This window comes from Nyctibius grandis, chromosome 4 (genome assembly GCF_013368605.1).
Source record: "Nyctibius grandis isolate bNycGra1 chromosome 4, bNycGra1.pri, whole genome shotgun sequence".
NCBI lineage: Eukaryota > Metazoa > Chordata > Aves > Nyctibiiformes > Nyctibiidae > Nyctibius > Nyctibius grandis.
In genome coordinates, this window is record NC_090661.1 from 89,402,651 (window position 1) to 89,417,709 (window position 15,059).

The window sequence follows — 15,059 nt, forward strand, 5'->3', positions numbered from 1 at the left end:
GGAGGGGCTGAGCAGGAGTCTGGTACCACTCCTGCAGAGCTGTGCTCCAGGGCCTGATCCTGCCCCAGGGGGTCCACCTGCCTGCAGCTGGCTGTGGTGGGGACAAGCCTGGAAAGGGCAGCAAGCCCTGCCCTGGGGGTTTGGGCTGTCCCCATCCCTTGCCTCTCTGTCCATCCACCCTGCACCAGGGGTGAGTGGGTGCTGTTCCTCTCAGGGGTTTGGTGCCACCTGGACCATCTCAATCTCCCATTTATGCCCCAGCCACCCTCACCTGCCCCCCTCTGCCTTCCTGCAGGACCCTGAATAACAACAATATCACTTCCATCCCCGTGTCCAGCTTCAACCACATGCCCAAGCTGCGGACGTTGTGAGTGCTGGGGCCGTGGGGGTGGGAGGGACACCCTGGGCTGGAGCGGGATGTCCCTGGCTCTGCTGCTGGTGCTGGCAGCTCAGCAGTGCCAGGACAGCACTGTGGGGAGGGGATGGAGGGGACACCCCTGCAGTGTGTCCCCAAGCACCGCCAAGCAAGGTGGCTTTGGCAACTGGTGCAGATGCTCCTTGTCCCCCTCTGTACGCCCCCGGCCTTTGGGATGAGCCATATGGGGCAGCCAGAGGGCAGGAGGGTGGTGGGCAGGAGGGTGGTGGGCAGGAGCCGTCCCGTGGCCACTGACTGCCCTGTCTGCCCGCAGCCGCCTGCACTCCAACCACCTCTTCTGCGACTGCCACCTGGCCTGGCTCTCGCAGTGGCTGCGCCAGCGCCCCAACCATCGGGCTCTTCACCCAGTGCACCGCTCCAGCCCAGCTTCGCGGCCTCAATGTGGCCGAGATCCAGAAGAACGAGTTCAGCTGCTCTGGTGAGGGGGACAGGGGAGGTGGCAGGTGCCAGGGCAGGGACACCGGTGAGGGGAACAAAGGCTGTCCCATCGATACAGCCCACCTCCACTCCCTGCCACGTGCCCCAGCTCAGAGCCTGGATGCACGCTGTGGGCTCGGCTCAGGTCAGCATCATCCCTGGTGTGGGGACAACATGGGGACACCACATTGTGACAAAGAGTGCACCAGTCTGTGCCCTTGGAGCTGTGTGCCTTTTGCACAGGGTTGGGGCACACCAGGACCCTTGTGCACCCATTCACGGGTGCCACAAGCTGTCCCAGCATGCCGAGATGTCACCAGGGTCCCTTCCTGGGAGTGCTGCCACCCACCTGCCTGGCCCAGCTCTTTTGCGATTCCCATGTTCACTGCTTTTCCCGGCAGACAAACGACCCGGCACGTGCCCAGCTCTGCAGCTTATCCTCTGGCTCCTGCCCGGCCATGTGCACTTGCAGCAACGGCATCGTGGACTGTCGGGGCAAGGGGCTGACGGCCATCCCCGCCAACCTGCCCGAGACCATGACGGAGATGTGAGTATGGCCCCACGCTGTCACCGCCGGGCTCTGGGTGGCTTGAGGCAGTGGGGACATGGCGCCAAGCCCCATGGCTCAGCCACCCCATGAGGAGGCAGGCCTTCCTTGTCCTTCTCCCATGGTGCCCAGATTTAGCCCTGGATTTAGCTGCATTAAAAATGTAAATAGATAAATAATCTCCTTAGGGGAATCTAATTATGGTGCAAAGCCCCCGCTGGGATGGCACACAAAGCACGTGGGACGCAGCAGGCGTCCCCAGGCCCAGGGTGCTGGGGGGTAGGAGGTGCTCCCCCCCACCCCAGCCAGCATGGTGCCCCTACCCATGGCACTCCTCCCTGATGGAGAAAGCCCCAACCACAGGCTGCAAGTTGTCCCTGGGGTGAATGGTGTGGTAATTTACTGCATGACTGGGGGTCTTGCAGCCCCCCAGCCCTGTCAACGGGGTACTGGGGCTTGACCAGCCTGATGGCCCTCATCTCTCCACCTTCTCTTTGCAGACGCCTGGAGCTCAACGGCATCAAGTCCATCCCCCCAGGTGCCTTCTCCCCCTACAAGAAGCTGCGAAGGATGTAAGTACGAAGCCCCCTCCAGCCCACCCTGTGCAGCACCCCACCCCAGCACCCTTCACCCTGCAAGCCACTGCCGTGAGCCCGCAGACCCCCACTCCGACAGGCATGGGGCACTTCCTGTGACACGGGTGCCCCACATGCCAGCACTGGGACAGGGTCTCGGGTACCCACAGCTCTGTATATAGGGTGCTGGGGTGGTCCCCTGGACCCAGCTGGAGAATGGGAGCACGGGGTAAGAGAAGAGGGATCCAGGCCACCATCTCCCTTTGGGTTTCAGAGACCTGAGCAACAACCAGATCTCAGAGATCGCCCCTGACGCCTTCCAGGGGCTGCGCTCACTGAACTCGCTGTAAGTGCCCGCACCGGGGTGTGTGGGGTGAGGTGGCGTGGGCATTGTGCCCGCTGAACCGTGCCCCACACCGCTCCCCCCATCCCTCTCACACTGGCCTTTCTCTGCCAGGGTGCTGTACGGCAACAAGATCACGGACCTCCCCAAGAGCGTCTTCGGGGGACTTTTCTCCCTGCAGCTGCTGTAAGGCACTGGTGGCTGGGTGGGATGCTCTGTGGGGACACTGGGAAGTGGGGCTGTGGTCTCCAGTGCCCATGGTGCAGTGGAGGGGGTCCCCATCCTCATCTCCTCCATCCCTCCCTGCCAGGCTCCTCAACGCCAACAAGATCAACTGCGTGCGGGCAGATGCCTTCCAGGACCTGCAGAACCTCTCACTGCTCTCGCTGTACGACAACAAGATCCAGAGCCTGGCCAGGGCAACCTTCACCTCCCTGAGGGCCATCCAGACCCTGTGAGTGCCCACACTGGCTCCAACGCCCGGGTGGGCAGGCGCCTGGGGGGAAGCATCTCGGCAGGTGGCTGGGACTGGGGCTGGAGTTGGTGGTCACCCACTGTCCCTGGTGCAGGCACCTGGCCCAGAACCCCTTCGTCTGCGACTGCAACCTGAAGTGGCTGGCAGACTTCCTCCGTGCCAACCCCATCGAGACCAGCGGCGCCCGCTGCGCCAGCCCCCGGCGCCTGGCCAACAAGCGCATCGGCCAGATCAAGAGCAAGAAGTTTCGCTGCTCGGGTGAGAGCTGTCCCCTTCCCTGTACCCACCACAGGTGCCCTGTGGCCTGGTGCTGGTGTGCTCAGGGTGCTGATGTGCTTTTTTCTCCGCAGCCAAAGAGCAGTATTTCATCCCAGGTAAGAGGAGGAGCCACAGATGTGGGTGCACGTGTGGGTGCAGGCTGCCTGTGGGGGTGGTTATGCCAGGACCACGCTGCATTTCCCATCGTTTCTGGTTGCTGAGTTTCCCCAGGTGCTGCAGTAACAAAAGCGCTGGGTACTGGTGATGTGTCAGCATCTCCCATCGTGCTGTTATCTGGATGGGCACGGAAGTGTCCCTGGGGTCCGGCTCTGGTTGCAGGAGGGGTGAGGGTGGTGGGCAGTGCAGTGCCCCGCGTACCCAGGACAAATATCTCTGTGGATAAGCTGCTTTGGGCACACAGAGGGGTAACGCGGCTGGGATGGGGGTAGCTGAGAAGGAGACGGAGAGTGGCTGGGGGTGTGGGAGGATCAGAGGAGGGGAGGGCAGGCACAGCCCCCCATGCCTCTGCCCGTGGGAGCCCATGCTGCCCTCGCCGGCGCGCAGGGACGGAGGATTACCAGCTGAACAGCGAGTGCAACAGTGACATGATCTGCCCCCCGAAGTGCCGCTGCGAATCCAACGTGGTCGAGTGCTCCAACATGAAGCTCACCAAGATCCCAGAGCGCATCCCACAGTCCACGGCTGAGCTGTAAGAGCCTCTTCCCTCCCAGCCCGCCTTCCCTCCTGCAACCGAAGCATTGCCAGCACTGGGGTTTGGCTCAGGGTTTGGTCTGTGCCAGGCCCTTCACAGCCATCTCCTGAGCTCTTTTCCCTGCCGCCCACCCCAGGCGCCTGAACAACAATGAAATCTCTGTCCTGGAGGCCACCGGCATCTTCAAGAAACTCCCACATCTGAAGAAAATGTGAGTATCAGGCAGGCATAGCCCCATCAGGAGCGCCCAGGGGCTGGGAAGGCACACGGGGTTCTGGGGAATGAAATGGGGGGCATGTCCCAACCCGAGGGTCCCACGAGGGACCGGGCATCACAAGGTGCTCGGTGGGACGTGGGGGAGGCAGCGTTCAGGATGAGGCCGGGACAGTCCCCCATCCCAGCCTGCTTTCTCTTCACAGCAACCTCAGCAACAACAAGGTGTCGGAGATAGAGGACGGGGCGTTCGAGGGGGCATCTTCTGTCAGCGAGCTGCACCTCACCGTCAATCAGCTGGAGTCAGTGCGGAGCGGCATGTTCAGGGGCCTGGACGGGCTGAGGACCCTGTGAGTCTCCACTCCACCATGGGGACGAGGATGTCCCTGCTTCTTGCTCCCCTGCCCTGCCCGCGCTGCTGGGCTGGTGCTGTCAGCATCGCTGTGGGCCCAGCTCAGGAGTGCCTTACCCACCCGCTGGCCATATCCAGAGCCGGGGCAGGGCTGGCTTTTGCTGCTCAGGAATGGGCTCAGGCTCATCCTGCTGCCCAGCAGCGAGGTGGGCACAGCTCTGGCACTGCTGAGGCAGGTTCCCCCCATGGCTCCCACCCGGGGTCATTAGGTGCCCTCATCCCCTTCCCTCTGCAGGATGCTGAGGAACAACCGCATCAGCTGCATCCACAACGACAGCTTCACGGGTCTGCGCAACGTCCGCCTGCTCTCGCTGTACGACAACCAGATCAGCACCATCACACCGGGCGCCTTCGATACGCTGCAGTCCCTCTCCACGCTGTACGTCTCGGGCCCTGGGGGTGAATGCTCCCAGGCTGTCCCCATTGTGGCAGGGGGGTGCAGGGAGTCCCCTTGCCCGGCAACTGCTCAGGTGATGCCCTCACTCTCCTTTCCGTGTGCAGGAACCTGCTCGCCAACCCCTTCAACTGCAACTGCCAGCTGGCCTGGCTGGGGGACTGGCTGCGCAAGAGGAAGATCGTTACAGGGAACCCACGGTGCCAAAACCCCGACTTCCTCCGGCAGATCCCGCTCCAGGACGTGGCTTTCCCCGACTTCAGGTGTGAGGAAGGTAACTCACGGGCCCCACGGCGCCGGGGGCGAGGGGGTACTGGGTTGCTCTTCCCAAGCTGGCACCTCGCTCCCTCAGCCCATTAATGGTCCCTCAGCCCATTAATGCCCTCCCCTAACGATGCATGAGTTTCCCTTCAGGGCACCCAGCCCTTAGGGCTGCTCTCAAATACCCAGGAGGTGCTCTGAGGCCAGGAGAGGAGTTTGCACCCACCGAACCGCCTGGCCCTTGTATGTAGGCAGGTCCGTGCTGGCAAACACTGTGCCCTGGGTGCTGGCAGGAGCAGATGTTCAGGCAAAGCCCACCGGGATTCATCCTGCTCCTTCCTCCTTCCCTTCCCAGCGCCACACACGTGCCGGAGCCGGGCAGACAGAGCCAGCGGGGAGCGCATGTGTTGAGAGAAAAGCCTTTATTTATTTATTTTTTAAATTTAGAACAGCTTTTTGAGCCCTCTGGGAAATATTTACAAACAAATCATCATTTCTTCTGCTTTCCCTCCTCCACCACGTCAAAGACTGAAGGGCTGCATCCTGCGTCTTTCCTAGTGGTGCGAGATAACATACGGTCATCCTGGGGACGCCTCTCCCACAGGAGCCCAGTGCTGCGGCGGGGAAGGGGGAGCAATGCCGGCTCCTCCGGCTCCTTGGCGCAGGCACCTCTCCCTCTAGCCTGGGTCTAGGAGATGGGTGAAGGAGGTTATTTCAGGAGGATTTGCAAGGCTGAGCCCCTTCCTCTGTGTCCTTCTCTCTGCCATCCCTGGGGCTGCCTTTGTGCTTGAAAATGGTGAAAATCAGGAGCAGGCTTGAGCTGTCTGGTTGCAATCCATCCAGTTGGGACAGGCGTTTTCAGGGTGCTGGAGTGTGATTCCTGCACCGCTGGCTGTCAGCCAGGCTGGGGCCCTTCCCCATGGGCAGGCTGCCTGCAGCACCCTGCTTTGGGGGCGAGGGGGGTGATCGGCAAGGGTGCTGCTGCTCGAGGTGAGCAGTCCTGGCACCGAGTCCAGCCTCAATGTGGTGCCCAAGGGCTGGGCCCTGGTGACGTTGAGGCTGTCTGTGCCCGGTGCAGGTCAGGAGGAGACCAGCTGCATCCCCCCGGCCCCAGTGCCCCGCAGGAGTGCACCTGCCTCGACACCGTCGTCCGCATGCAGCAACAAGCACCTCAAGGCCTTGCCCAAGGGGATCCCCAAGAATGTCACGGAGCTGTGAGTGATGGGCAGGTGCCCAGACTCTCCCTCTGATTTCCAGCAAGTTCCTGGCTCTGGGCAGGAAATCTCTGCTGCGGGGCCTGCTGGGTGTTGGGGCAGAGATGCACCTTCCCACACCTCCAATCTCAGCTGGGTAGTGGGACCAGGACCCCCAACGCAGCCAAGGGACCCTGTCCAGCCCCGACCCCAGTGAAGCCATCAGCGAGAGCCTCCCTGCAGACCTCAGGGCTACCAAGGAGGGCTCTTGTCACAGTGGCCAGGTCCTGCTCTTCAGTCCTTTGGAGGGGGCAGTGCAGGACAGTCACCCCCTGCAGCTGCGGTCCTCACGTGGCTGTGCAGCCCAGGGCTCTTGCGGTCCCCAGCGCCTGCCATCAGCAACAGGGATGGGGCCATCCTGCCTCGGCTAGCTCCCCAGCCCCTCTCTTGCCGTGATGCTCCTGGCAGCACCGGCTCTGAGCACACAGGGATGCAGTTTGCCTGGCGTCAGCCACCCATCAGCGTGGGTGTCGGGGACATACCAAGCAGCTGTGCTGGGTCTGGATGTGCAGGGACCATGACGCTCGTTGCATCTGGGCTCTGCACCCGTCTGGGATGCAGCAAGCCCTGTGTGCTGGGGGTGTAGGCACGAGTTGTGCGCATGCATATGTATACCGCCCCCTCACACCCCTGCGCTGTCTCGCACACCCCTCCTCTCTCCGTATCCTCTGCTCTCTCTCACACATGCCTTGGGAATGGTTCCGGCCGGCCCACGCTCACATGGGATGTGTAAATGCAGCACATGGCTGGCTGCGCTCGCACACACAGGCTGCTGAGAGACTGCTACCCGGGGACCCAGACACGCAGAGCCCCCGGGCGTGCTAATGCACTCACACGCCAACTCCTTGCCAGCCCAGGGGTCCCCCAAGAGCCCCGCAGGCCCTGGGGTGCCAGGAGGAAGGTGATGCTGGAGAATGCTCCTTGCAGCCCAAAGTCCGTGGGGGTGCATAGGAGAAACGGGAGGGCAGCGGGAGGGACCTCCTGCTTCTCAGCCACCCCGAGGTGCTTTCATTCTCCCTTGCAGCTACCTGGATGGAAACCAGTTCACTCAGGTCCCAGGGCAGCTCTCCACCTTCAAGTACCTGCAGCTTGTGTAAGTAGCTGGGAGGCAGGAGCCCAGGCAGCTGGTCCCACTGCTGGGACCTGCGGGCAAGGACAGGGGCTGTCCCTGTGGTGCATGATCCTGAGGAGGGGCCTGGCCGTGTGCAGGGACCCCCGACATCCCTCTGTGTCCCTCCTCCGCACCTGGACGCAGCTGGCTGGCAGCGATGCTCAGTCCTGGGGTGTTCACAGCCTCTGCTGGGGCTGGGCACGGGGCAGAGCAGGGGACAGTGGTGTTGCTGCCATCACCCTGTGACAGCCCCGCTGCTCCCTTGGAGGCCATGCCATGCTGCTGTTTGCACCCCATTGCAGCTGGGGGAGCAGTGAGGGGGGACAGGGCCCAGCTGGCTCCAACCCCTGGGGTTTCTGTTTTCCAGCGACCTGAGCAACAACAAGATCAGCTCCCTGAGCAACTCCTCCTTCGCCAACATGAGCCAGCTCACCACCCTGTAAGTGCGGTCCCTGACGCATTGTTCCTAGGGAACCCCGAAGATGGGGGGTGCTGGGGACGCCAGGGTCTCCCCACTCTGCCTGGGTGAAGCTGTGGTTTTAGCTGGAGCTGATGTGGGGTGGCTGGGGGGAGCACACAGCGATGCCCACGGCAGTGCCCCCAGCGCTGTGTTGCCTCCTCCTTCCCTTCCACAGGATCCTCAGCTACAACTCCCTGCAGTGCATCCCTCCACTGGCCTTCGAGGGCCTCCGCTCCCTCCGGCTGCTGTGAGTACCTGCCCGTAGCCCCGCTCCCAGCCCCGCTCAGCCCCTTCTCTGCTGCTGCCTGCGTCCCTGTGTCCCCTTAGAGCTGGGTGCCAGCAGGCGGGCAGGGTACAGGCTGCAGGAGGAGCAAGGGGAGATGGATCTGCCCCTCAGAGCAGATGGGGCATTTGCAACAGTGACAGTGTGGTGGGGTCCAGCTCTGCCACCCACGCCTGGACCCAGCTGTCTGTGGTCCTTGCTGCCCACCCTGGACCCGCAGGGATCGCAGGACCCTCTGTTCTCTGCAGGTCTCTCCACGGCAACGACATCTCCAGTCTCCCCGAGGGCATCTTCGCAGACGTCACCTCCCTGTCCCACCTGTGAGTATCTCCAGCTCTGCAGGGCTCAGGGCTGGACACAGGCTTAGGAGACCTTTAAAAACCACGGGGCTGAGCCCAGCTTCTCTGGTGGCTGAGCTGCCTCCTCTCCTCTTCTCTGGGGCAGTGTTTGTGGGGCAGTGCAGTGCTGTGCCTGCCCTCCCCTCGCTCAGCCCCCAGGTCTAGGCGTGCAGCTGAGCCTCCCAGTGCTGCCGGGATGGCCCTATGGTCCTTGCTGGAGGTGGCACGGGGTCCCTCCAACCCTGCCAGGTCCGCAGGGTGCTGTAACATGCAGGTCAAGCCATGCAACGTGCTGGCATGGCCATGGGTTGGCAGAGGCTGCTCTGACCCATGTCAGCATGTCGTTAGCCTCCTGCCAGGGCGCTTCCCTGCAGCAGCCCCCCAGGTCTGTCACAAACATCCTCCTGCCGGTGCCAGTGTTTCAGCCCCTCTTTGAGGGAACCTGTACCCCAGGAGCACAGCCCCATACCCACCACCCTGGGCCAGGGGTTTAGCTTTGCTCATGGTGACTTTCTGGTCCTTTTCCTTTCCCTGCTAAGCCGTCCCACCCACCTGCCGGTGGCCGGTCCTGCTCCTGGCATCCTGGAGTCTCAGGCTGTTCCTCCAGCCTGCAGAAAGCATCTTGATTCCTGATCCTGACCTCCCCGCATTTTTCGGAAGCAGCAGCTAAACTGCTCAGTCTGGTCTTCCCTGTCTCTTCACCGACCGTCCTTTCCAAAGCGCGGTGCTGCCTTTGCTGCTGCTGGATCCCGCAGGGCTGAGCTGTGTCACCAGCCGGTGCTGTCGATGCTGTAGGACCAGGCTGGTCAGCCCCAGCGGATCTGCTGTCCCTACCGCCTGCCTTCTGGGCTGCCATCTCCTTCCTTCCTCACAGGTGTCGGTCACACCAGCCCTCTCTCACAGCTAACCTTTGCAGTGAGGGAGGGTGCAAAGAGGCATCCAGCCCCTCAGCCTCCCACGTCATCCGCAGCTCCCTGCCCTGCTCTGCTGCGGAGCAGAGCAACCCTCCCTCCTCCTCCTTCTCCTCCTCCTCTCTGGGAGCAATTCCTTGCTCTTCCCCAGTGCCGTCCCGATGAGCTCTGGCCGTGACCTGCTGCTTGTCCCCAGCAGCCTGCTCCCGTGTCCCTGCCCTGCAGGCTTGTGTGGCAGAGCCCAGGCTGGCCCCCAGCTCCCGTGCAATGGTCCTGTTGTTTCTGCACAGCCTCAAGGTGCTTTGCCCAGTTTGTGCTGGGCCCAGGTAGCTTTGTCCAAGTGCTGGAGAGGGACTCGAGAGGATTTCTGTGTGGGCAGATGGAGGAGAGCCCCAGCACGAGCTGTGGGGCACTGCACGGGCTGGGAGGTGGGCAGGAAGGTGGTCTAACTGGGCAGCAATGTGGGGCTGTGTGCCCAAGTCCTTCCGCTGTGGGCAGCACCTCTGGTCAGTCCAGAAATGGAGGAGCACTGGGTACCCCATCATGTGGCAGCCCAGCCAAGAGACTGAGTCCTGTCCCATCCCAAGGTCTTCGAGCCCGGTTCCCTCCGCGGGGCAGTGGGTGCAGTTTTGCCCTTCCTCCCCCTGCAGAGCCATCGGGGCCAACCCCCTGTACTGCAGCTGCAACCTGCGCTGGCTCTCCAGCTGGGTCAAGACAGGGTACAAGGAGCCAGGCATCGCCCGCTGCGCTGGGCCCCCTGACATGGAAGGCAAGCTGCTGCTCACCACCCCTGCCAAGAAGTTCGAGTGCCAAGGTGAGAGGTGCCCGCGCTGTCCATCTGTCCATACGTGCCTGCCTCAGTCTGGGGGACTCCAGCATTTCATCCATTGAGCTGCCTTGTGGAGGAGGGGGACAGGGATGCTTCTGTACCCTTACCTGGCTGGTGGCACGTCCCTGGTGACCGAGCAAGCACGTGGCTGTCCCATTGCCTGGTGCACAACCCCTTGGCAGGGCAGGCTCTGCTCCCAGCCATGGCTGGGGCTCTGCCCCACATGTTGGTGCCCACACACTGACCCCTCCCCATCACTCCCCGCACTGATGGTCATCTCTGCAACTCCCATCCTGCAGGCCCACCCGCCCTGAGCGTCCAGGCCAAGTGCAACCCGTGCCTCTCCAGCCCCTGCCAGAACCAGGGCACCTGCCACAACGACCCCCTCGGCTTCTACCGCTGTGCCTGCCCCAATGGCTACAAGGTACCCTGGTCCTGGGGGCCCCCAGCCCGGGGGGACCCATCCCTGCAGAGGGGAAGGGGGCAGCCTGGCGGCTCACTGCCTGCAGGACTGTCCCCCATCCCTGCATGCTGCAGTGCCCTGCTGAGTGGGACAGGGAAGGAAGCGGGACACGGTGCTGTGGCACCCTCCTTGCTCCCACCTCTCCCCCTTTGCCCAGGGCAGGGACTGTGAGGTGGCACTCGGCGGCTGCTCCTCCAACCCCTGCGCCAACGGGGGGACCTGCCAGCCCCAGGAGGGGGAAGGAGCCGGGTTCAGGTGAGTGTCGGACAGGGACCCATGCAAAGATGGGTGGTCAGGCAGCAGTGTGGAGCCCTGACATCCCACAGAGATAAAGTCTGGTGCTTCCTTCCCCTCCTGCGTGCTCCCTGGGGCGTATAGCTGGGATATTGCATCCAGCTGGCAGCTCCAGCCCATGCTGCCTGCTCTCTGCAGCCCTGCCTGAGCCTCCTGCCAGCACAGCGCCAGGATCCTGGGGCTTGAGGGCATGTGAGGGGAGAGGGGGTCCTGCTACCACGGGAGGTATGGGGAGGCAAAGGGCAACGGGATTTGGGGCTGGGATCCAGCTGTGGCAGCAGAGCTGACTGTGGGATGGGGCAGGATGCGACCCTGGGGTCGCTGCCGCTCCCTGCAGTGCTGCTGTGCCCCGGCACAACCCTCACTACCCCAAACGCTTCAGGCCATTCCAGGAACCCGGGTGTGATTAGCGGCTGAAAACAGACGGCAGGCTGGGGGCGAGGGGGTGGGCTGTGCAGCCGCCCGGCCCCCCGGCTCTGAGCAGCCTCTCAGCCTGTTGTCAAGGCAACTCAGCATCCTTGCTGGGTGCTCTGCGTGGGGCTGTGTGCTGCCGCCCTCCCCTGCGCCCGGTGTTTGGCACGGGGGCACCGAACCCCGCTCCTCTCTCTGCGTGCATGCGTGCTCCGCGACCAAGATCCTGTGCTGGCGTTTTTGGGGGAACCACCCCGAAACGCTCTGTTTCCCAACCCCTGATGCTGCCCCATGCCCCACGGCAGGTGCCTGTGCCCGGTGGGCTTTGAGGGCCCGAGCTGCCGCGCTGCCAGTGACCCCTGCAAGGAGCACAGCTGCGAGAACGGGGGCTCCTGTGTGCCCGGCGCCACCAACTACACCTGCCTGTGCCCTGCCCGCTACACAGGTACCCAGAATGAGGGCTGGCTGGCCCCAAAGCTTGCAAGCCTGACAGAGGGGTGTGCCCAGTGCTTCTTCCTTCCCACCAATGAGGGGTAATAGCTTCTCTGCCTGCTGTCGCAGTGCCTATCACCGTGGCCTCTGGGGTCCTCTGGGCACAGCCGCCTTGAGTTTGGGTGCACCCAGCTGAGCCCCCATGCCCTGGGGTGCCCTTGCTACCTGGCTGGGGCAAGAGGTACCTCCGGCAGAGCAGAGGCCTGCCTTGAGCTGAGCCTCCCATGGGCTCCCCCTGCCCCACGGGGTCCAGAGCTGCCCTTCCAGTCCCAGAGCTGCTGGGTACCCACTGGCACCCCTTCTTCTGCCCTGCAGGGGATTTCTGTGAGCAGCCACCAGATTTCTGCTTAGCCGAGCTCAGCCCATGCCAGCATGGCTCCACCTGCATCTCCACCAGCCAGGGGCCCAGGTGAGCCCCCCCCTTCCCCAAACAGCTTTCTCTCGGCTGCCTGGTGGGGGAGATTTGCTTTTGGGGGGCTGCAGCTCATGGGCTGGCGAGGGGGCATGGGGAGGGGGATGCCAGGAGTAGCAGGCACCCACCAGCACAGGGGGGAAGGAAGGGGCAGCCGTGAGCCCCCCGCCTGCCCCAGGTGCGAGTGCGTGCCCGGCTACATGGGGAGCAACTGCAGCGAGGACTTCGACGACTGCCAGGACCACCGGTGCCAGAATAATGCCCGCTGCCTGGATGAGGTGAACGGCTACTCCTGCCTCTGCACCAAGGGCTACAGGTACCGCCGGGGAGACGGTGAGGCACCAAGGATAGTGGGGACGGTTACATGTCACCGTGGAGGAGGGACCAGTCCTGGCTACCACATCCATCCATCCATCCATCCCCCCCCAGTGCAAGCAGAAGGAGTGGGGCTGGGGGTGTGGGTCCCCAGGGATGGAGGCTGAAGGGAGCCAGCATCCCTGGGCAAGGACCCCAGGAGGGGACTCAGCATCCAGGCATCCCTCTGATGCCGGTGGCTGGAGAGCCTCCTCAGGTCCCCAGAACAGAGGGGTGCTGTCAGAGCCCAGGGTGGTGGGCAGGGGACAGGGTCCTTTCCCAGCCCTGTGCCCAGCAGCACCTCGGCCCCGCAGTGGCCAGCTCTGCGAGATGCCGCCCCACCCCGCCGGCCAGCCCGGCCCCTGTGAGCGAACCGAGTGCCAGAACGGGGCCCCGTGTGTGGAGCGGGGCGCCCGCGCCCTCTGTCAGTGCCTGCCCGGCTTCGGCGGCCCCAAGTGCGAGAAACTGCTGAGCGTCAACTTTGTGGACCGTGACACGTACCTGCAGTTCACTGACCTGCAGGACTGGCCCCGGGCCAACATCACCCTGCAGGTGAGGGGTGGGACGGGGTGTGGGGGCATCGGGGGGTGGCATCGGGGGTGCTGGCCCGGGAATGTGGGCTCCCACCTTTCCCCCTTCCAGGTCTCCACGGCTGAAGGCAACGGCATCCTGTTGTACAATGGCGACAGCGACCACATGGCCGTGGAGCTGTACCAGGGCCACGTGAGGGTCAGCTACGACCCCGGCACCCACCCCAGTTCGGCCATCTACAGGTACCTGCCACCCCTTCCCTGCTTGCTGGGGACCGCCACCCCCATTGCATGGGCTTGGGGTGTCCCCGGTGACCCAGCCCTCCCTGCCAGCGCTGAGACCATCAACGACGGGCAGTTCCACACCGTGGAGCTGGTGACCTTTGATCAGATGGTGAACCTTTCCATCGACGGTGGCAGCCCCATGACCATGGACAACTCCGGCAAGCACTATACGCTGAACAGCGAGGCCCCGCTTTATGTGGGAGGTAGGATGGGGGCTGGGGGAGCAATGGGGGGCACGGGAGGCATCCGGGCATGCTGATGGTCCTGCTCTCCCCAGGGATGCCCGTGGACGTCAACTCAGCCGCCTTCCGCCTCTGGCAGCTCCTCAACGGCACCAGCTTCCATGGGTGCATCCGCAACCTCTACATCAACAACGAGCTGCAGGACTTCACCAAGACGCGGATGACGCCGGGGGTGGTGCCGGGCTGCGAGCCCTGCCGCAAGCTCTACTGCCTGCATGGCATCTGCCAGCCCACCAGCGCCCAGGGCCCCGTCTGCCACTGCGAGCCCGGCTGGGATGGGCCCCACTGCGACCAGCCCCGCGGCGGCCCCTGCCAGGGGCACAAGTGAGTGGCCTCTTCCTGTTGGCTGCCCTGCAGCAGCGGTCTTGCTCCGTTGGCTGCCGCACAGCTATGGCCCTGACCCATTGGCTGCCCTGTAGGGACCAGTCTGCCTGATTGGCTGCCCTGCAGCAACGGCGCTGCCCCATTGGCTGCCCTACAGCCATGGTCCTGACCCACTGGCTGCCCCACAGTGATCCATCTGCCCCATTGGGTCTTTGGCCACCCCACTTCGTTGGCTGCCCCGCCACAACTGCCCCACTCCATTGGCTCATTGGCTGCCCCTTCCTCACTGGCCTGCCTTGTCATTGGCTGCCCCTCCACGGCCACCCCGCTCACTCCTGCCCTCTCCACTGGCTGTCCCTCCTCACTGCCTGCCCTGCCCGCCCTCCCACCATTGGTTGCCAGTTGCCCTCCTCCGGGACTGTGTCATGCGGGTGGTGCCAGGCCGTGGCAGTGCTGTGCCGTGGCAGTGCTGTGCCGTGCCACCGAGTCACACCAGGGCTGTACCGTGTGGGTGGTGCTGAGCCAGAGCCACACCAGTACTGTGGTGGTGCCATGCCACAACGGCCGTGCCATACCAGTGCCATGCCGTGGCAGGGCCATGTTGTTCCCCATGCAACACTGTCCCAGTGCTGGAGCCACACTGGTGCTGAGCCATGCCATGCTCCGTGCTGTGGGCCGTGCATGCTGTTGCTGTGCCGTGCCATGCCGTGCTGGTGAGTGCCTGACAGCGCTGGGTGCCCGCAGGTGCGTGCATGGGCTGTGCCTGCCCCTCGACGCCCTCTCCTACAGCTGCCAGTGCCACGAGGGCTACCAAGGTGCCCTCTGCAACCAGCCTGCCGAGCCGCCCGACCCCTGCCACCACCAGCCCTGCGTCCACGGCCACTGCCGCCTCGCCCCGGGCGGCCAGCCCACCTGCGAGTGCCACAGTGGCTATGCTGGAGCCCTCTGTGACCAAGGTAGGCACCGAGGAGGTGGGTGCCTGGGGCGGGCAGCCCCACGCCAGGACACCGGGCTGAGCTTCGCT

General features: G+C 63.9%; 1 protein-coding gene across 1 annotated transcript in view; it reads left to right on the forward strand.

Moving 5' to 3' along the window:
- The window catches only part of SLIT1 (slit guidance ligand 1), a 63,496-nt gene that overhangs the window by 46,332 nt on the left and 2,105 nt on the right, over window positions 1-15,059 (forward strand). Inside the window, 33 exon segments of the mRNA XM_068397479.1 lie at window positions 296-367; window positions 690-759; window positions 761-858; window positions 1,257-1,400; window positions 1,901-1,972; window positions 2,250-2,321; window positions 2,433-2,504; window positions 2,629-2,772; window positions 2,888-3,051; window positions 3,144-3,167; window positions 3,616-3,760; window positions 3,900-3,974; window positions 4,183-4,326; window positions 4,624-4,767; window positions 4,890-5,056; window positions 6,122-6,144; window positions 6,147-6,197; window positions 6,199-6,257; window positions 7,321-7,389; window positions 7,775-7,846; window positions 8,043-8,114; window positions 8,399-8,470; window positions 10,050-10,213; window positions 10,528-10,652; window positions 10,849-10,946; window positions 11,702-11,841; window positions 12,204-12,297; window positions 12,479-12,616; window positions 12,969-13,206; window positions 13,297-13,427; window positions 13,518-13,672; window positions 13,747-14,035; window positions 14,780-14,991. Of these exon segments, the coding sequence (XP_068253580.1) occupies window positions 296-367; window positions 690-759; window positions 761-858; window positions 1,257-1,400; window positions 1,901-1,972; window positions 2,250-2,321; window positions 2,433-2,504; window positions 2,629-2,772; window positions 2,888-3,051; window positions 3,144-3,167; window positions 3,616-3,760; window positions 3,900-3,974; window positions 4,183-4,326; window positions 4,624-4,767; window positions 4,890-5,056; window positions 6,122-6,144; window positions 6,147-6,197; window positions 6,199-6,257; window positions 7,321-7,389; window positions 7,775-7,846; window positions 8,043-8,114; window positions 8,399-8,470; window positions 10,050-10,213; window positions 10,528-10,652; window positions 10,849-10,946; window positions 11,702-11,841; window positions 12,204-12,297; window positions 12,479-12,616; window positions 12,969-13,206; window positions 13,297-13,427; window positions 13,518-13,672; window positions 13,747-14,035; window positions 14,780-14,991 (3,809 nt within the window).